General features: G+C 35.4%; 1 protein-coding gene across 8 annotated transcripts in view; it reads right to left on the bottom strand.

The window, feature by feature from the left end:
• CYRIA (CYFIP related Rac1 interactor A) overlaps window positions 1-22645 on the bottom strand; it is a 53019-nt gene that overhangs the window by 7917 nt on the left and 22457 nt on the right. For 2 of the 8 annotated variants that reach the window (XM_072331252.1, XM_072331249.1), the window contains exons 4-10: window positions 12268-12347; window positions 11999-12078; window positions 2848-2969; window positions 1863-1968; window positions 629-765; window positions 471-548; window positions 76-192 (exon numbers count right to left, since the gene is read on the bottom strand). In XM_072331252.1, the coding sequence (XP_072187353.1) occupies window positions 76-192; window positions 471-548; window positions 629-765; window positions 1863-1968; window positions 2848-2969; window positions 11999-12071 (633 nt within the window). In that variant the 5' untranslated portion in view covers window positions 12072-12078; window positions 12268-12347. Of the gene's footprint in view, window positions 1-75; window positions 193-470; window positions 549-628; window positions 766-1862; window positions 1969-2847; window positions 2970-11998; window positions 12079-12267; window positions 12348-16404; window positions 16466-22645 lie in introns of all 8 variants that reach the window. The other 6 variants (XM_072331251.1, XM_072331255.1, XM_072331253.1 and 3 more) reach the window with 4 other exon arrangements.

Below are 22645 nucleotides of genomic sequence, written 5' to 3'. Positions count from 1 at the left end.
AGAATCATTATTGAGTACATCACCTTGTAAAATTAATAGTCTGTGTGTTATGCCCTTTTCTCTCCCATTACTTACTTCTGATACAAAATGTGTAGTTGCATTACTGAGTGTTTTCAGCATTGGTGTTGCTTCTGCATAAAACAGGGACATCCTATTGGCCATTTCGTTGTTGACTTCATTCTCGATGTCTAGCTGAGAAAAACATGAAAAAAAAATAGTTAGTTAAACTCTTAAAATCTTGACAGCAGCAAGAAAAAGATACAGCACGCATTCATGTCAGCAAGCAGATTGCTGAATGAATAGCTCCAGCATAATCACTTTATCCAGACTGCTGCATAACTCCCACTGTGAAGGTGAGAACATGACAGCTAGCGAATCAAAAGAAAAAAAACACTTCCACAAATGGTGTAAGTATACACAAAACAATAAATATTTCAGCATGAAGAGCAGATCAGACCTTATTTACTTACATGCATGTTGTTTATCCTGTTGCGACTTATTGTCCGCCTATAATAACTGAAGTCATTCTGAATTGCTGGGTTTCTCATCTTAGGGAAAGGAAATGGGAAATAATCACTTTTGATTCAAAATATATGGGAAAAAATAGCATATAGTAAAAGATTTTAACCTTAAGTTCATCAAAACGAAGAGTAAAATGTAAGATTTCTGCAAACTCTTTAGCCAAAGCCTGTTCTCGTTCCAGGTGTTGAGTTGGAGTGTAAGGTGGGCATGTCAAAGATTCCAGTAAGCTCTGCAGGGCCTTTTCTAAAAATAAAATATTATTTTTTCAGTCCATATCATGATAAGATTTTATGTAAGTGTTTAAATATGCTTTATTAGAAGAGAAGAAAGGCTTAGAATAATGCACAGCCCTAACAAGAATCCTCCTTGTTTCTATTCTAAGGTGAAAAGCATTAGTCAAAGGCACCTCTTGCTAAGTTTCATTAAGATTTCTGTCATTTTCTCTCCATTTAGTATCAATGAACTCTTTTCCATTACATCCCTTTTCTCCATCTAACATCCTTTATCTCAGAACCCTACCAAAAATTCTATGGAGAAAGTATTTCTCCTGTGTCCAAATATTCTCCCCTCTCTTTCATCTTCCTGAATTAGCCATCAGCACTACAGAGATTGTTCTGGCATGCCAGTTATTGGAAGTATACTCTTAGGCACTGATAGCAATGCAGTTCAGCTCCTGTGGCTGTAATTACTAACATTACTCAAAAATTGATAGGCATAGCAGGACTTTATAGAAGAATTCCCCATACTGGGAACTTTCCCATTTCATAAAGACATTTTTTTGCATAAACACTGCCATCCAGAGTCTTAATTCAGGGTTTAATTACATCATTTTCTGAGGGCAGCACAGATGGTAAAGTCACTTTAAAACGTGTCCAGCTTGGATTTTCACCCTGCAAGAGAGTATCGATATCCTCCTCCCCGTGTTATCCCCCTTCTCTTTTTTTAAAAGCAAATCTCAAAATATTTTTGTCTTCATTCCTTTAAAACTCTGATCTCTACAAGAATTCCAATTACAAAAAGTAAACTGCATCAGTACAACAAACATAAATGAAGTGTTGAACAGTGGGAGGCATCAGAAAAACTTTACATAATCACAACTGCATTCTCTGTGCTCTATTTAGATAATATACTGTTTAAGTGGCAAGCCAACAGACTTTAAATAATTTTGAAATCAAAAGAAGACTAAAAAAAAACAATTGCACTGGGAAGTGTGACTGAAGGCAAATGTCTGGTTAAGATCAAAGAGACACAATAAAAACACTTTAAGAATTAGTGGAAAAAGAAATTTCATATTTCTTTAAAGTAATCTAATAAAACAGACATACTAAACCAGGGCTCACCTAATCTCAGCGAAAACTCATAAAAGCGCTTCAGCCTCACGACCAGAGGACACACCGAATTCCATGCTTTTTCTTGCAACTGGATATCATTGGGGTTTTGTATTGCCTGGAATGAAAATTCCTCTATAAAGAACTGTGAATTATGAACAGCAAGTAAAGGTGGTTTGGAAGCTGTCCAGTACAGTATTGCAGAAAGTAAGTATTGTAAAACATAGAGCAATTATAAGAATTAACATTACGTGGGAAAGTTATTAAGTCTAAAAAATATCATTCTTTTCCTTCTTCCCTTCATCAGCTTAAAAATACTCACTCAAATCCAACACTGACATGTAGGGATCTTTTAACACATTCTCTGAATAAAAACATACTGCAAAAGCATCAGGAGTATAAATACTCCATGAAGAAATAAACAGCCTTTACAGTTATTATTTTAAACTTCCGTAGCTAACAGCTCACACTAAAAGTAAATTCAAGGCAGACACGGGGAAAGGTTTGGTCAGCTGAGTCAAACTTTAAGTTACAATTCAGCATTGCATCTCAGGACTACTTTCAGAGAGTTAGAAACCTGCAAAATTGATGTAAAATTCTAATTTACTGTATTTCATTATCTCACTTAAATAGAATAGGCATTTCCAGTATTTTCTCCTATGTATTTCTCACATTTGAGTACTGTTTCTTAAGTATTAGTTCTTAACTATAACTTTAGCCATAAGGTATATGAAATGAGCTACATGAAACTGTCTCAAAGCAAAAAATAAATATTAATTAATTGCTAATAGTAGACCCAAAAGAAGTTCCAACAGTCATCATTTAACATTACAACTTATCATGCTGCACTTAATCTGTAACTTTTCAGAATAGAATCATAGCAATTCTCATATAGTTCCATAGAATGTGCCTGGATAGAGAACAGAACCAAGGAACACGATGTTTTTTTTTTTCAAATTTTCTTCCAGAGAACTCCCATTAACTTGTACAAACATACATCTCTAATTTCTTGTCCAGCTCCTTTGTAAGCCTGAAGATCTGCAAGCATACTTTCTGAGTCCTGTAAAACTGCACTGATTTGATTCCATACTTCTCTTTCTCCATCTGTGGGCTGGGCATCTAAAAACATAAAAATAAAATGCATAAGACAAAATGTTACTGCAACACTAATGGCAAGATTATTCAGTTTAACTTAACAATCTTAGATCCAACTTGACTTGCATTCTGTTGTTGTTTTTTGAAGATAGAGTTACTCTGCACTGCCATTCAGCTAACATTAAGTTTTTCCATTGCTTTGGTAAGCTCTGGCTCAGAAGTCTCTTCTCAGCTTCACAAGGCAGTGCAATTAGAAAAGAGGTTAGTGCCTTGGTCCTTTAGTAAAAAGGCACCTTTCTCACAAGCTCCAAAGATCAATTACAAAGGATTTACTTTCCTTGCAGCTTGGGGATAAAGTCAAGCCTTTCAGTGGCTGGTGCTGTACAATATTATGCCATGTCAACCCTCCTCCAGGCTTCCCTAACTGAGTATTTTCTCCTTCTATGCAACAATACTATACAAAAATAATTGTTTTCCTTTTGAATGGCAGAGACCATTTCTACAACTTGAACAGCAGTTCTGTTTAACCCAGTTCTATCAATCATCACTTTGTTTTCAGGGTGGGAGAGATACACAGATCTTCTACATTCAGAGTAATGACATTTTGAAGGAAATCAAAATGCCCACATGTATACCAGGTCCTGCACCTGGCTTGGGGCAATCTCAAACATCAGTACAGACTGCAGGACAGACTGAGAGCAGCCCTGAGAAGAACGATATGGGGATGTTGATGGACAGAAACTGGATGTGAAGGAAGCAGTGCATACATATATGTGTTCCAGACTGCCAGTTTTAACCTAGTCCACATCAAAAGAAAAACATGGCCAGTCGACCCTCTACTCCACTCTCATCACACACATCTGTGGTGCAGGGTTCAGCTCCAGCACAAGAAGGATTAGGCCTGTTAGAGCAGGCCCAAGGAGGTCACAAAGATGACCAGAGAGGGCTGGAGTACCTCTGCTGTGGAGATGACCTGAGAGAGTTGGGGCTGTACAGCCTAAGGAAGAGAAGGTTCCAAGGAGACCTTTCAGTGCTTAAAAGGGGCTTATTATAAAGATGGAGGGAGACTTGAAACAATACTACTTTATATCTCAGAAGGAAAGTAGAAACAAGGCTGCCTTGTTTACTACCTCAGAAGATGAACATCACAACTTAGACATGGCTGCTGAATGGAACTGTTAGTATTAGGTTTGCAGTGATATTAACTGTTGCTTTCCCCAAGCTGCAAGAAATCCTGGGTATTTACACCTTAATTGTTCTTTGACCTTGTGAAAAAGAAGGAAACAAAACAGTAAACATTTCTAAGTTTCACAAGGAAGTAAGTACTTTTGCTTAAAACATCCATACCATCGACAACTGAGTAGGGGGAAGGAAGGAATCATCTATAAGCCGACATCCATATTCTAATAGTTTTAATAGAACTTAAAATAATGTTTCCAGCAAATATTAAAGCATAAAAGAGAGCAAGCTGTTGATTAGTACAAATCACAAGTGTAAAATCTGCACAATCACATCACCAGAAGCATGAGTTGGTTAACAAAGAACTTCTATGCTACTTTTACAGTTCATTTTCTTTAAAAAGTATTGCCCCTAATAAAAATTTAAACACTTTAGCCTGCTCATCACTTTGGGATTTAGAAATGGTCTTCAGTAACATCTACTGTAGTCATTATTTTTGAGATTTTTCCAGTTCATCCTTTGGAAGCTGGTGAAGGGGTGAGTACTTGAAACCAATTGAGCTTTCTGTGGTATCCCAGAATACAGGGAAGGAGGAATAGGAGAATGGTAGATGGCTGGAAAAGGGAAGGGACAAGGAAAAGGCTGCAAAAGCTACAGAGCAAGAGGCTTAGCTTGCACTTGCAGAAGCGGTTTACATGTATGCAGAAATTGTTTAGCTTAAAAATAAAAGCAGGGAGGATGGTTCCGGCTATTTTATTTTATTTTTCTAATACATGCATCTTATGTGTGAACTATACGTTATGCAAATAGGTGCTCTGATAAAATTATGGTCATGTTTCAAAAGGGATTTTACATTACGGTTTTGACAAACATGATTAGCTAACACATCTATGATTGATCACCTTTTGTAAAGGACTCCATCTTGCTTTGAAGTAACGACAAAAATTAAAAGAAACTAAGAATTCTTTATGACGGAGATTGTGGATTTTACAATTGTTTTTCTATTCCAACAATACCAAAGCTTGTTTCCCTATTCCTAAATACTATTCCTGCAACCTTAACTCCAAAGAATCAGCACATGCCTAAACAATTTGAACACGTTTATAAATAAAACCATAGTCACTAGCTAATCCACACGTAGTGCAAGACCTCTCGATAGTATGGTCCCACTACCAATGACTGAGCTGCATTTCAAGCCTGATAGACTTCAGTGTGCCCTCAATTCTAACAGTCTTTATAGTACTCACGATTATCTATCAGAATACTCTTTCTTTAGCAAGACAAAACAGGAAACCATTCCACCTCTCTCTGATAACTAAATAAATTCTCTGGAACAACTGCAGTCCATTTGTACATGCATTACATACTTCAGGTACTTAATGGGGTTGGAAAGAAGAGCAAAGTATTTTTTTTTTCTTAAAATACATCATTTGTTTAAGAAAAAAAAAATCCTATTTCATCCTTCACCTATTATGCTTTTGAGAAAATAACAGAAAATGCAGCATATGTCAGACATCAGTACTCACAGGACAAGATTAAATACAAAAGAATGGATATGAAGCACTTATACAAAGTTGAGTGTAAGAATATCGCAACAAGTTACTTGCAAAAGAAGTATTTGCAATCCATGCACCCTTTCCACAACTGAAATGCAGCCCAAAAAGCACAGAACTTTATTCCACTCTCAGTCAATACAACTGGAAGTTAAGGGGATTTCCACTGAGGCTGGATAGTGCTTACATTTAATGTGCATTAAATGTGCGATCATATTTGTCTGATAATATCATGGCCACCTGGTTTTGACAGCCATGCAAGAGAACAGTGAGTTAAACAAGGTGTCTTACAGGCTCTTCTTTCAGCTTTTCAGCAAATTAGAGCACAGCATGTACATACATCTATTTCAGATCTGACACTATCACAATGGTTTTCTGCCTTCCAGTCTGGCACATGATTAGAAAACAGGCTAAGCTTAAGTCTTTGACAAAGAAAAAAATATTACTTTCAACTACAGTGCATAATTCATTTCAGAGAGTATGAGAAGTTGCTATATCTTATACATTAAAAAGAATGGTACTAATGGAAAAAAAACAAAAACCTGCCCACCACATAAGCCAGAATTCCAGAATCAGCCAGAACAAAATGAAGCACGAGGCTATGCCATGGAAACAAGTGTGAGGATCACTGGTTTGCTGCTCTCAGCCTTGTGATGCATGTGGAGTGGACATCCTGAAGAGGATGCCCTTAGTCTAAACCACCACTTCTTGCTTAGGGCACTTTCTGAAGTGCAAGAGATGAGTTTAATCTCGCTCTGGCTGGATACAGATTACACTTCCAGCCTTCCTGCCTGTGGAGCAAGGGCACTAATTAACACCCTGCAAAAAATGGGCAGTTGCTCTGCTGCTAGACACGTTCCATTAATAGATACTTTTAATCATAGATGAGCAATTATAACTCATCATTTCATAAATCTTTCTGGGGATGGTGGGGTGGAATGCTGGAATATAAGTATCCTTGGTTCTCTGGAGGAGGATCAGATAACAAACACACCTGGCTAACATTTAGGAAAAAGGGGAACCTGTTCAGGTTCTGCACTCAGAGAGTTTGGTCTTATAAAAGATATGTTTCTGGGGAGAGGATGGGATGAAGATGCCACTTAAAGAAAGCTGAAAGCTTACAAGCTTTCTGAAGCATGTTATAAAGCTTTAGCCTTCCAGGTTCAAAACAAACTGTTGGCACAGACTTTCAAGTTATTCCCAAGAATTCATGTTCAAATACTTATTTACCTGAAAACTCAGCAGCAGTAGCTTGGCAATAGAGAGTTCTGCAAAAATGAGCACCCATAACATGCTACAGAAAGAGCTTTAAATGCCCAGAATTCATTTACCTTTTACTAATTTAATCAAAGTCAAGATCTAATAAACAAAACAGTTGTTGAATGGAGAAAAAAAACATTTCAAGAGAATCACCCTATGAGTTAACATTGAAACCTTACCTAGCTGTGAGGACTACAAACTCACGACTTGCCGTGCACTCACCCTTCCTAACAAGATTTTAATCAAGTTATGAGCAAAGGTGGGCAAACAAGTATACAGTAAATTCAAATAAGTGTCACTTTCAATACAAAAACATCAAATAGAGAACAGCAGAAGAGTTTGCCTTCTGGAAATTAGAGTTTTTTTTTTCTTTATTTAAATATTTCGACAGATCTTCCAACATTACAGAATGCATACAGTCTGAATTTCACTTCAAAAGGCTTTATTTTTCTCCCACAGAGGAGAACACTCTTCTCTATCCTAACCTCAGAAGATCAGCACTACTTAGGTTCAAAGTCAGGCTGGAGAAACCTTCAAATTGTTTCTACTTGTACAGATTAATAGCTATTCTATGGGTCAAGAATGAGAGAGCATACAGAACTGCTTTTGCCATACAACATTATAATAAGAGATTCGATCTTTCAAAAAATATAATTGCAGTTAGAAAACTTGGTTCCTACTTTGGAATAAAGAATTGGATTCAGTGACATCAGTAAAACATGTTGATCAGTTGCATTACTGATCATACAGATAGCTGCAGAAAAGAGGAGTACCAAGATATTCTAAATAATTAGTTGTAGCACTGAACTTTCAAGGAGAAAATTAAAATAGCCAATAAAAAAATGTTGAGAAGGTGAAACTTTAAAACAATCATTTTTGTTTCACGACTCTTCTTTATTTCAATACAGCACAAGGCAGAATTCGAAAGGAAAAAAAAAAAAAAAAAAAAGAAGAAGAAAAGAAAATAACTATCAATTAGGTGAGAAAACGTATTTTTCTAGATGTTCCTCTTTCTACCTGCTCACTTATCAAGAATTGCATAGGAGATTCATTGGAAGAATTAAGACTAAATATCACAGAATCACAGAATGACCTGGATATGCGTGGCATAGGAGAACTCATACTAGCTCATCCTTACAAGACATTACTGGAGGCATTGAAGGCCAGGCTAAATGTGGCTCTGGGCAGCCTGGTCTGGTGGTTGGCAACCCTGTGCTTGGCAGAGGGGTTGAAATTAGATTATCATTGTGGTCCTTCTCAACCATTCTATGATTCTGTGATTATCTGAGAGATGTGTGTTAACTGAGGGCTGTAAGGGAAAAACGTAAAACTGAAGTCTACTATGTTGAACTTATTGTATAGTTTCTTAACTGACTAAGGTATCTAGGTCTGTTCTGCTGCTGTTATTCTGTTATTCCTCATATTTGTGTGTAATAAAGAGCTATGGCTCTTCCAACCATGCAGTCTTCCAGATTGATCTGAGTATGGTAGGCTTTTTTTAAAATTTATTTTAATATATATATTTAAACAGCTAGTTCTCAGCAAGTTCATTTTCCCCCACAGTGGTCACACATGACTTATGCAATAAGGTTTGCTGTACATGTTAACTCTAGCACATTTATATGCGTCTACGTGACATAGCTCTAGCCATGGGATCATCCCTTTGGAGAAGCATAAACTTAGATCCCCTTAAATCAATTGTCCAGGGAATTTAACACCCTCGCATTCTTTTTATTCTTTCCATATACAAACACTCATTACTTTTGATCAATATCAGCACCTAAAGCCACTGATTTTTGAGGTATGGGGATAGAAGTTATCCAGATCCATAGATTTACTCCTCCATAGTAGGAAAACTGCTATTTCTGTGTTTTTATTTTTTATTATTTAAAAAATATATGTATTTATTCATTTTTATTAAAAAAAAAATACACAAAGAAACACTAAAGGACAAAATTTGCATGGCACATTTTATGCAGAGGAGGAAAAAGTATGTCACACACATTCTTTTCTGGTACAACAAATTCCAAATGATGAACAACAAAAAATACCTGGGCAGAAATATTCCAAAACCTTGCAAAAAAATTCAGAAGTAGTGCTGCTAGACATGTTGAGGTTTCAGCTTATCACTAATGAAAAAGTGGATAAAAACTAAAAAGCAATATCCTGATGCAAAAAACAAAACACAGTCAACATATCAAATCAGCATAGAACATTCTCCAGAGTATTTCCTGTGCTTTTATAACATTCAGTATTAATTCTTTCAGTTGAACTCAGCAGAAATCTCTTTGGGATATGTAAAATTGCAAAGCAGTGTTTTCAAGACAGTTACTGAACAAGAATTACTTCACTAACACTTGGAACTGCTTACTGTTCTTTTAGTAATTTTGCAAAGTCTAAAGCAGAGGTGAACACAAGCATGATTTTTTCCTCAGCAAGTATACAAACAAGTATTGCACAGTTGAACAAACCCTTGCGGACAGGTAGGAATGCTATATTTCTACTATCAACCTAATTCTTCCTTTAAGATTCTCATCTAAGATCTGTCACAGGAATCAAGCTGGAAAATAGCAGAAAGATCAGGAAATATTTAAAGAGACTGGCAGCTAACCTTCTTCATGCAGTGTATTTGAAATTGAATGCAGGAATATGATAATTCTATACTAATTGTGAGGATAATACAAGTACAGTTGGAACTGCATTTGCTGAATGCTTTCAAGTGCACAGAAAAATTGTTGCTCCTGCCTTTCCTCTTGCCTTTCTATGATTCTCGATCATGAAACCATCAAAATCCAATTTTTCATTAAAAAAGATGTCTTTTCAAACTTTTAAAAGGCTTCTTATTATTTTTCAATTTACAAGCACAGACTCATAAAATGGCTTCAGTTACAAGGGATCTTAAAGCCCATCCACTCCTAACTCAGATCACTGTAGGCAGGGTTGCCACTCACCAAATCAGGCTGCTCAAGATCTCATCTCCAACCTGGTCCTGAACACCTACAGGGATGGAGCATCTACAACATCTCTGTGCAGCCTGCACCAGTGCCTCACCACCCTCTGAGTAAAGAATTTCCTCCAAACATCTAACCTAAATCTCCCCTCTTTTAGTTTAAAACCATTTCCTCTTGTCCTATCACTATCAGACCATGAAGGAAACCTTTGTAACTGCATTAGTTTCTAATACAATCTTTTTTTTTTTAATCCACCAAGCTTGAACTGAAAACTAATTGAAAACATAAGTCACATGGCCAGCAAGCATACACGCAGACTGGAACCCATGGCCATTCACTTGAGTGTGCTTTCATACCATTCAATATTTCAGTGTGAAAAGTGAAATACAAAAACTGCACCAAGACAACATATGCCCCTGCAGTTACATTCCTTCCATGGAACACAGATTTTATTACTCCACAAAAATCTCCAAGACTATTTCAGTCTCTAGGTAGTTGTGCCTGACAAGTGTACAAGTGCTTACGCCAACTGCTTGCATTTCCTTGTGAGAAGGCGCTTCACCTCACTTCTGTTCCAGTTGGCAGAGCAATTTTTGGAAAAGAAAAAACAACAAAAAACCAACAACCTTATCTGCCAAGACAATCAAATATGTATTTTCCCCTCTCACTTCTACAAGGCCTCCCACTGCCAGGCCAACTGTTTCCTGCTAAGTCTGCGGTCACAACTAATAGGACCTTCCTTTCAACATAGGACACAATAGGACTGATAAAGTCTGGAAGTTCAAAGCAGCTGAAAAGCTTTGCAAGAGCTTGGCATAGCACTCTACTAAAGCGCCCTAAAGTTTGACAGAAAAAATTACATGATGATTTGTAGAAAGGTTTAACATCCAAGTTTTAGAATAAAGGTCTCAAATCATACAAACAGAAGTAAAAAACGGATTGAAGGCCTGCAGTACCTTATTCCAAACCCAAAATAATCAATTAACTTTCTTCATAATTTAAAACTGCTCCTTTAGACTGCGATAAATGAGATTTAGATGAGAAGATTAAAGTATGTACAATGTTACATTCGTACACTCCAGTTCTAATCCAAAAAGGCATGTTTGGACAATTTCTTAAGATTTAAATGTGTTTAAATGGCTTTTAGAACCAGTGCTTCTGAGCACCTATATACATACTTTCTTATTTCATGTCAGTTATATATATATATATTTATATATATATTTCTTTTTTGGAAGAATAACTTAGGAATAAATTATTTGAGAAAAGTACTCAAGGTGATAACATTTGTGCCAGAGTACATCTCAAATTCACTCTTCAACCATGCGTCAAAAATCAAATTATACAAAAAGTAGCTTCTTTCAAAACTCTTTTTGTTGTTTACATTAAAGGTTTTAAGAGACAAAAAAAAAATCACATGCTGTTAGCATTTCCAATAAAAAGCATTTCACACAATTAGTGAAGTTTAACCCATATTCAAGGATTTGATGACCAGTTTTCAAGAAAATGCCCAGAAGTACATGCAGGAAAAGCACAACCAGCGGAAGGGAACTAGCTCTGATTCAGAAACAAATGTGACAAGGAAATTAGTATGTGAAACACTGTTTGCAAACCAATAAACATGCAATTAAGAGAGATGCAATCAAGTACTTACACTTATACCACTTCATTACTTTTTAAAATCTATAATAATCCAGTTAAATCACCACTGAACCAGCCACCTACACTGTTGGTATTTTTTAGCTCTACATATTTATTTCCACTGTAAATATATTTCCTTTCAATGAAGAAACACAAAGGATATATATTATTAACCCTGATTTGTTAGAGTAAGCTGAAGTAAGTTCATTCACATATAAATTTAATAATGGCTTATAAATGTTCTGAAACTAAATCAGTTATATTTTATTTGCATATCTATCATCCTGCCATCTTCTCATGAGGCAGTTTTACATAGTCTTATAGTTCCCCAAAAAGCTCAATACTCAACCTAAGTGTAATTTAATTTGCTTGCAAATCCCTTTTGAATTGCTTCATGACACGTAAGCACATGCAGTTTATTAGGAAGTAATAAGCAAAGAAGGCAAGCCAGGCAAGAAGCTTTGCTCACTTTCAAAGTCAAGGAAAAAATTTGGCCCCTGATCAAGCTCTGTGCAAGTGAGAACTTTTAAAAGATTTCCCATTTGGTTCCTGAAAAATAGAAAAGGAAGAGAAAAGGAGTTCTGAGTGAACAAATGGTTTTAGAGACAAGGACTTGGATAGACTGGTTGTGCTGGAAAATATACACTGAAAACAATCGGATTTTAAGATTTTTTTCCTTAGTTCGCTGTTAAGTCAGGGAAAATATTCTCTCACAATCTTGTAATTGTTTGAACTTACTTTCAAAATCCAGGAAAAAATGTGGATAGTTTTCAATTTCCCTGGTAAGGACCTTAAGAAGATTACCCATCCCAGCAAACCTAGCAAATGCAACAAAATCATAAACAGTTATACACGTGAAATTAGAATACTACCAGTAAGGTTTGAAACAGTCTGCATCATTCATTAAACATTATGACACGTTCTGGACCACAAGAAATATTTTGATGGTCAGTTTTGTGGAGAGTAAAACCTTGGACAGATACAGAAATAATTTTGTCTATCAAATTGGAATTGAAACATCAGTACAACATTATTTAGTATGGATATTTATGAGCTTATTTACTTAGAAGAAACTGAGTGAAAACTGTATTTATATTTGTAAATCCTCTAAATTGCTTGACTCAGATGACTGAATACCATTCCAGAGCCAAAAGTATCGTAGCTGCTGAGTTGGATCCTTAGCCGTTTTTTGCCTCAGTGATAAAACACTGTCAGTACTCTGAACCATCTCTCAGGGCTCACATCCCATGCACATCTATTTTTCAGTTTGAGAGATCATAACATAAACAACAACAAAGTTACTCTAATCTTGAATATGGTCAAAACTCTGTTAGAGGAGGCAAAGGTATTTTTCCAATTCTCCCTCAAGTACTCAAGTCCCTCAAGAAAAAGTATCATGAGCTCTCATTTTTATATGTATATAAATGATACATCTCCTAGGAAGACCATCTGAAGTTTGGAGATTTAAAAGCAGTCACCGTCATTCCATAATGTGTTCAGAACATACAGCTTCACGTAAACAATTTTTTTTTTGCTATAGAAATAGCTTTGCTTTGCATGAAATACTTCTTCAAACCCTTCTCACCAGAACAAATCCAGTGAGCAGACTGTCAGGTCCTTTACAGTTAGCATCATCTTACATAAACAATATTGAAACATGAAGATACATTCTCTGTTATTCATAAAGTTACATATATTCATAGGCAAAAAAAAATGAAATGCAGTTTCGCTTTCACAGGATGTACATTTTATGAACTGAGCCTACCTTCATGACCAGCTTAAAAAGGGAAAAACATGAGAACAGGGCAAGCAATTTTATATAGCACCAAACCTTGTATACTCAGTGATTTAACGTCTCATCACACTTCTGTATTGCATTTTAAAACATCATTTAGAACAGGGAAATAATAAGCATATATTTAGTTTCATTTACATAACTCTGAAATAAACAACTTATATTACTAAGAAATGCTACCACAATCTAAATTACTGACTCCGTTTGGATTCTTCACTTTCAACTCATTTTAAGCTGTATCTTACCTCATCGCCTTCAGTCTTCAGAGAGAATCCAACCATTTCTTCTGCTGTCGAAGTTAGCTCTGCATCCGGAGACTGGTTTAGCTGACAGCATGGTTTGAACAGCAAGAAAGCTGTTCCCTTTGCCAAAAACTGAAGCTAAGCACTCTTATTTGCATTGAATAGCTTTAGGTCATGTGCCCAGTCTTTGGTTTCAGTTCCTTCACAGAGAACTATATCACATCATAGCTGTGGAGATTTCTAATATATTTTTCCTGAACTTGTACTAAATTTTTCAGCTGTTCATTTTTCTTATCCTTTCCTACAATCCACATTCAGTAAATGAATTCAGCTGTTAAAAGTACTAAACAAAAACCCGGACACAAAATTCACATCATTTTTTCTGGGTTAAACTACATTTTCCAATGATCTTAAAGGCAGTGGCTTGACATTACCTACAATATACACAAAACTGAACATTAAGTGATACTGAAGACCAACATCTAGAAGTTACAGTTCAAACATTTAATAAATGTGCTTCATTTTTTTTTTATGATTCAAAATAGTTCTTTATTGGCTTTCTAAAAGCAAAACCAAAAGCAAATCTAATTCCAAGTAATATTTGGTTTCAACTACAATTCATCATTCAATAGTATGTTTTTAACTGTGTAACAGAAGTCTAATCTTCATCATCTAATAGAAACATTAATAAGCATATTCCCCCTGCCCCAAGACACATCATTTAGTTCTTCACAGCTTGCTGCTTCCACAACTTAGATCTTTCAAACTGTCTTTCCCTGGAAATAATGTTTTTCAAACCTCAGGAACCACAAAAAACTTTCATGATAACTTCCAATGAGATTTCAAAGTAATTAATGGCATAAATTCTGAGTGAGTCAGTATATTCTACAGTTGTGACAAAAATGCAAACATACAGCTAATGCATGGTAGCAAATAAGAAAGGCTCAATCCTGAGAATTCAGAATTCCATCACTAAACTGCAAAGCATTTTCCTTTAGTTACTGCAAAATCAGTTCAAATGCTGAAATAAGACTCAATGCATGCATATAAACAGTGCTGTCACAATACTCTTAAACGATAGCAGCTTCTCTTTAGTGTCCATATCCCTCCAAACATAACCTTTTATCAGTGTGCCTTAAAAAAGATGATATGCAGACACAACGATGTTTGCATTTTCGATTTTCTACCTTTGCAAATGATCAAAGCTTACCCTAATATATATATATGAAGTATGAACACTGAAAATACTTTTCTAAAGTACTGCTGACAGCTGAAAGCTCATTAGTCCTTATTCAATGCTCAACATTTAATTAGCTGCACACAGATACAAGCAAAGTGTAAGAAAATCTGTTGTGTTTCACATCATTATTCACTAGCATTTTTAAAGTGTTGATCTTCAAAACTAGAATACCACAGGATGGTTTTCTATTGCGTCACTTTGCTCCCAAAGTGTCAGTAATTTAGTTTAGACGTTTTAAAGGTATTGCTACAAATTCCTTCTCCTACAGTAAAAATCAATTTATTTTTGAATTGTGGAAAATAAAACGCAGCTCCACCCCCCACCAATCAATCCTTCAAACCTGACGTGGATATTATCTACATCTTCAGATATACTGAAATCTGTTTTGAAAATATAATCGATGTTCACAAACTGGGTATCATCAACTCAGTTTTGTATGTCAAACGCTATACTATTTTTCAAAGATCTTTAATATATCTGTGGATTTACTGCTTTAAGACATTGCATAATTTTAAATTGTGGAGTCCTGCACTGGTTTTCATTGATAGCTACAATATTATACACATTGCAAGTTTTAATAAAGTTGTTTCATCTGACTTTACAGGACTAATTTACATCAGTACAAACTCAAAAACAGCAGTATCACGAAAGCTATATGCAGACATATGCAGTGTCTAAACGTTTTATTAGTGAAAAAGACACATTCATCAGCTCAACCCTTCTCTGTTCATCAGTGCTCCTTTGCCATATATAATTTCCTAAATCTGCTCGCGTACATAAACATAGTCTAAAAGGCTTTTGTCGCAATAAGCTAGATCAGCAAATACCTACTGCTTAAATTCATTTAAATTACCCTAACTAAATGGGGCTGGGAGGGTTCTCATGAGAAGCTCCACTGGGAGTTTCAGGAGAAACAGAGACTCCCAAGCTTAGGAGCAGCAATCAGTAATTAGGAACAATGACTTCTAATGGAATAGCTGCACTGACACATGCATACAGCCACAGTCTGAGGGAATTTGGTGTACTAAGCTTATTAGTATCGTTAAAGCAGTGTAAATGACCTTACTGCATGAATAATTAACTGTGATATAAAAACCGAAACAAAACATAGCACCATCTGAACTCAAGATCTCTTAGATCAAAAGCCCAATTTCAATTTGTCGTGATATTCACCTTTGTAGTTTGCTGAGATGCTTCTAAGGGAACAATGCAGAACTGCACAACTTAGAAAATAGTTTACTGAATTACAGAATGAAATGATAGTGAAAAAAAAAAAAGAAATCCTGACTAAACATCATCAATGTTTCTTGGTAATGGTAACATATTTTGTTTCCTAAGAAAACTCGTATCAGTCATTTTTTGTCTGGGAGAAGAAGGAAGATTTAAAAAACTGTTTCTCACATTTGCCAACTCTATTACTAAATTTGTGATTTTGCTTCTTATCCTTTGCAATAAACATTAAAAACACTTACTCTCCTAAAGCACTTGTGGAAGACCAACTCCTAGAAAATGGAAACACACAGTCTGAGAGCATCCACAGACTGAGAGCATACAGAGAGACTTTAGTACAAATAAGCAAAGAAATAACAGTGTCTCACCTTTCTTATTCTGGTCATGGATATCCACAGAAAAAATCCAACTAAACTCCATCCCCCAAAACTGATGCAAAAAAATGCAAAGTGGAATAAGAGAAGAATGTTGCTCAAGGTGAAAGTAACCTAAGATAAAAAGCTTCTGCTTTGAACAGTTATTTTATAATAGTTCCTAGATAAACAATGCTTTGAGCCAAGAGCTTTTACTGTCAACTAATAGGTAGCTTGCAGGACACAATTAAAAACTACGAGAAAGGTGAGGCAAGTCAGAAGAAGATAATAAATAGTTTGTAATGACAAATGGATTTTTAAATAATCACAGAATGTTAGAAGAGATGGCCAAGAATACGAGTATTTATAGCCCCAAGGATTAAGAGCTTGGCTTGTGGTCTCCCTAAAATCAAAAGTGAAAAAAAGGGTTACCTCAGATGAACTTGCAGCTTTATAAAGGGATTTTTCAACATGCCAACCTTGCCTCTGAATATACTTTGAAGAGAACACCCATGCGTTTTCAAAGTGTGTTATGTCAAAAAGAGCCATCATGAAAGAATGGAAACCAGGAAACCAAAATATATGGATTTTGATTCGCAGACCAATAAAAAGAACGTAAGTCAATGAAATAACTGGAATAAATTTATGTTTGAAATAAAAAAATTACTGTTGTACTTGATATCTTCACCTGAATGTACAAAGTACAGTAATCGTAATCCAATTCATTGAATCACTTCCACTGATGCTTAAAACACCAGAAAGGGGATCAATCTCCCCACACTCTAAATAGAGCCTCTATCAGTTGATAACTTAAGGTAAGCAAAGCAGGAATGGGTACCAAATTGATGCATGGAAAAGAGATGCCTTTAACAGAAGCAGAACAGGTTTAGCTAGCGTTTAGAGTTACTTCCTTCAAAACAAAACCATTTCATATTTTTCCAGAAGGAACTGAACTTCTGTTTCACAAATATCCTAAGAGAAGTCACAGCCACATCATCCTATTCTTGTCAGAATTTCCTTCTTGCCTTCCCTCACAAAAAATCGTAACCAAAATATGAACTCAGATGAAAAATCAGAAACAGAAAAAAACCGTCATTGTTGCTCTTTCTACCTTTTAACGTCTTCCAATTTTTCAGCCTCCTAACTACAACAAACAGAATATTTCATATGCTCACAGAAAATCCAGTGCAAGTGTCTGAATAAAACCTTACAAGCACAGATGGTCTGGTAATCACAGAGGATGAGGAAAAATTACTTCATTGTTATACTGGGCAATAAATTAAACATAAAGCAGAGTAGAAAAGTACTAAACTCCAGGTTTTTCAATGATTGATCATACAGCCAGGGCCCAGGAATGGGAGGCTATGTTAAATACACTGCAGAATGTATCTTCTCCAAAGAAACTGTGTAATCTGTAATTAGACAGAAGCTATAGAAATGAATGAATTCCAGTAAATTTTCCCTTTTGCTTCATTAGCTTTGTGCCATCTTTTAATTCCTTCTGATATTATTTTATTAACTTTCATTGTTCCACATTAGACTCCCAATTCATTAAAACTTCCAGGGAAAACTCAACTGTGGCATTTCTACAAAATATCCAGCCTTAAAAGTTATATTCAGTTACTAGGCAAGTATATTAGCCCTCTTAATTATGGAAATACAAATTATAAGTCTTGTTTCATTAGGCACTTGTATTGTGCGTAATACTTTAGCATCGTACCTAATGCTTTAAGGAGTACATCCTGTAGTAAATCCATTTCCAAGTTGCTTTATATGCAAAGAATGCCAAAAACATTTTTGAGCTGCAAGTTTTTCTGGTATATTAACAAATCTGCTATTTGCATATGATGCCAAATAAGGGAAGAGTGCTGTGAATGATGCTGAATTAAAATGCCTTCCTTTCAATTAAAAATTCTATTAGATAGTGCAAATGAAAATTGAAACAACATACTGACTGACCCTGACAGGCTTCACCATAATTAATTTAAATAACTACTAGAAGCTACTGTTAATTTAGCAATGAAATCTGCAAGGTATCTTTTTGTTAAGACAATAAAATTGATTCGCAGTAGTGACTTTATTCTACTTCCCTATAAAGCCTATTTTTACTTAGCTGACAAATTTTCATGATGATTAATCACAAGCTCATTTATAACAGCTTATTCCCTTCACATTACAAGATGCACATGCCTATAGAGGCATATTATACAAAGAAAACAGAGCATTGTTCAGTGATGTGAGCAAAGTTAGACATATGGACAAAAGTGAACATTGTACAGTTGTTTTGACAACCCTACAATGCTACTCAGTGGATTTCCTGTAAAGGAGACATTTAAAACTCACAGACCAGACTACAGACGTTTGCTCATTCAACATGGCTTCACTCAAATAAAGATAACACAAACCCAGGAAGCTTTTGTTGGTGACGAGGTGCCCTCTACTGACTGAATGGAAATCCAAACCAGAGACACACCTGAGTGTTTTTAATCTACACCACACTCATGGAAACGTTTGTTCTAGATAAAAACAAGTCATTTAATGTTTTAACTGAAATGCTTGTGATATTTATGCTTAAGTAAGATGCCACTATTTGTCTAGATGTAATTACTAATTTATACCTGCACTGAACTATCAGTACTAACTTACTTCTTCAGAAGATGCACATAGGGAACTGAATTTTTGTAGGGACCAGAGCTACAGTAACACTGGATGATCTTATCTGCTATCTTTACTTCATCTTCTAACTAAAGCCAAATTAATAAAAATAGTACTTTAATAACCAAATTTCAGAATAAGTATCATTATTAAAACCCATTATATTGGGTTCCCATTCCCTCTTTCTTTAACTCATAATTTAGTTTAAAAACAAGTGTAAATTTACATTTAAAAGAATTCAGGCCATCATTTCTTTCCTGAAGCGTTCAATGGAGTGAGGACTATGAACAAGGCATCTCAACTTGCATGTAACACATGCTACATCAAGTCTTCGGCAGTACCTGTGTACTCTACATGTGAACAGAAATCCCGTTTACAGTTATTCAAGTTTCAGTTAGCACTGCTTGTTCTGAAATTTAGAAGCATACTATAAGTTCAAGAAGAAGAAATCTGGTTTTCCTTTTGTACTTTCTGACTCAAAATTAGATGCACGGGATGAGAGACACTAGCTTAAAAATGCCAATTACCTACAATCAAAATGTAGGAAGTTAGTTATATCCAACAGTTTTTACTGCCTTTTCTGATTTGCATTATTTGATAGGCTATTTGTGCCTTTTACAACTAGGAACTATGGAAAAAAAATAAACAAACACTAAAATTAGATTTAGAGTAAAATTTTGTAAGTTTTACTTAATTAGCACCCAAGAACTTCACTTTATTTTCAACTGTAACTAACTTTCCATTCACACCTAGATAGAACTGAGATAAACAAATTATAGAACCACTGAATTGCAGGGGTTGGAAGGGACCTCTGAAGATGATCGAGTCCAACCTCCTGCTAAAGCAGGTCACACAGAAAGATGTCTAGGCAAGTTCTGAATTTCCACAGAGGAAAAGAACCCACAGCCTCTCTGGTTCAGTTCTTCCAAAGCTCCATCATCCTCACAGCAAAGTTCTTTCTTACATTCTTATGGAACTTACCATGTTCAGTTTGTGCACGCTGCCTCTTATTGTGTCGCTGCTCACTGCTGAGAAGAGCCTGGCCCCAACCAATTGACACTTGCTCTTTAGATACTGATATAAGCATTAATAAGATCCCCTTCTCTAGGCTGAACAGTCCCAGGTCTCTCATCCTTTCTCCATATGGGAGATGCTTCAGGGCTTCATCACCTCTGTGGACTCTCTCTAGAAGTTCCCTGTCTTTTCTGAACTGAGAAGCCTACACAGTACTCCAAATGTGGCCTCACCAGGGCAGAGTAGATGGGGAGGGTCACCTGCACCTTCACCTGCACACCCTGTTATTTCTGCTCTGGCCACAGGAGAAAGTCTGTGATTTCATTCAGCTCAGAGCCATAGAACTCAGGTTTGTGCCAGCTCCTTACTGTGAGGATGGGGTGAGGCAGAAAAAAAACCACAGTTATTCTCAATTTCATGATAGACAAATGTTGTCATTTAAGTCAATGAAACACTGTCATTTAAGTCAATGAAAATTTAAGTCAATCTATAATAAAGCAGTGGAACATGACAGGAAATTTAATGTTGTTTTCTTCCTTCTCCTTTGATTAGATCAGTATTTTACTGTACGTAATTCAATTTACTTATTAAGGAAAGCAATGCAATTGAAAACTTCAGAAAAACATGAGACATGAAATAAAAAATGCTTCTTCAAGGTCATGGCTTGCCCAGCCACCCAATCTTCCAACCACAAATGCTAAAAGTGAAAAATTTCTTAAAACACCAATTTAATCAGCTTGCTACCAACTATATTTCACTCACTAAAGGATGAACACAAGAGAACCAAAAGTATTTAATATTTTAAATTAAATGAAATAGACAAATTAGATCTTTTCTTCTAACTTTAATATTCTGTAATAAATGACTCTCACTTTTTAATACATTTCATTTAGAACCTGAATTGATTATTACGGACTTCATAAAATGGGGAGAATAGAAGGTTTTTTGAAAACATGCAACAATCAGCAGATTCTAGCCAGGAAAAAGACTACAACATAAAGAATGATAACTTTGTGACACTTGGTTTGTTTTTGCAGAGGCTGTAGTTAAGGTCTTTATCCACTAAGTGGCATTATCAACTCAAACACATAGATGTGGCAAAAAAATAATCATAACACAGCTCATTTGTCCTCCTAGAAACAAATCGATAGAAAACATTTTCTTTGGATGATTTTAGTTCTGATTGTCAGAAATTTAGGGGTAATTCCAAACAGTCCAACAGTATTAGTGAATCAGCATTAACAGCTTATTGTTCATGCCTAGACATGTGCAAGTATCTAGCAGAATGGTCATGTTAGAATTAAAACTATCATATTAGAAAGGAATATTAAATAAACCAAAATATTGGAGTAATACAACCACAAATTAGATTGATAAAGGTATAACAAGGTATTTAAGGAGTACATGGGATTTCAGAACTGATGTACACCGATAGTTTAGTATTTCCACTTGTAAAATCTAACAACACCAGAAGTCATATCTGGCATTTACTTCACTTTCAGATAAAACATTTATATAAAAAAAGTAAATCTTATAGACCAGATAAGCTGATGCTAACTGATGCTAAAAGACATGTAAAAAATAATAAATACTATTCTTATTTTCCAATGGTTCTTATGATTTAATAATTATTTAAGGGCTAGTTTTCAAACTGTTACTTAATGATAGATGAGAGTAAATATATATATTTCTGTAAAAGTTTATTAGAGCAAAAGCATTTAGAAATACAAATACTAGGAAAATGTATTTGATCAGAACTCTCATTTTAAAATAGGTTTATTCTACTGTTTGCCCTCCATACTTGTATCACTGTCAGTTCGTACATGTACATGGAACTGCTGAAAATAAAATGAAAAAAATATATATATCAGTATCGCTGTATAAAAGAGTATAGGAAACTGAAATAAGTAACTACTTTCATCTCTCTTTGTAAGTAAAAGGCATGCATTTCAAGCTTGAGAAAAGTCCTATACATGCACTCAAAATTCTGAGCATACTTCAACACTAGGAGTCTTATTTTTTTTAAGTGATTTTTTTCTCACTGGTCACAAAGGAATTGCATTAGGACAGTCCTTTTTCCCTACAACCGCCTGCAACAAACATTTGCTGCAAGTCAGAGACTCCAAAACCAAACTGTTTACAATTAACTCAAAAAGTCATTTATAAAAAAAATTGTTTCTTTGTTCCAGTTGGAAAGAGAAACAGCCAGATGTGTGGCTTGTTGATCTTGCTCTTTTCTGACCTCTGAGTGTAGGAAGAACTGTAGCTGAGGAAGGAAGTCAGCAACTTGTGTTAATGAAGGTGAACGCTGCAAAAAAAGATGTTTGCAATCTTTTTTTAATATCAGAAAAATCCCTTTGAAGCAGTTTTTATTAAATGAATTATGGCCTTTCTTTTTGCTGTTGGTGAAAAACTAGAACCTTTGTTTCTGGAAAAGTCAATAGAAAGTGCAGCCTTTGTTCTGTTTGAAAAATTCTGCCCTTCTTTTCAAGAACGTCACAAAGTTTCATCTCTGTAAATTAGTGAACAGCTCATCATTAACACCTCTCAGCACAATGCCCTCCTGTATGGATGCAGAATTCAGGGG

This window comes from Excalfactoria chinensis, chromosome 3, assembly GCF_039878825.1.
Source record: "Excalfactoria chinensis isolate bCotChi1 chromosome 3, bCotChi1.hap2, whole genome shotgun sequence".
In the NCBI taxonomy this organism is placed as follows: Eukaryota; Metazoa; Chordata; class Aves; order Galliformes; family Phasianidae; genus Excalfactoria; species Excalfactoria chinensis.
Note: the sequence above shows the minus strand (reverse complement) of the source record. Positions and strands in the feature narration are given on the sequence as shown.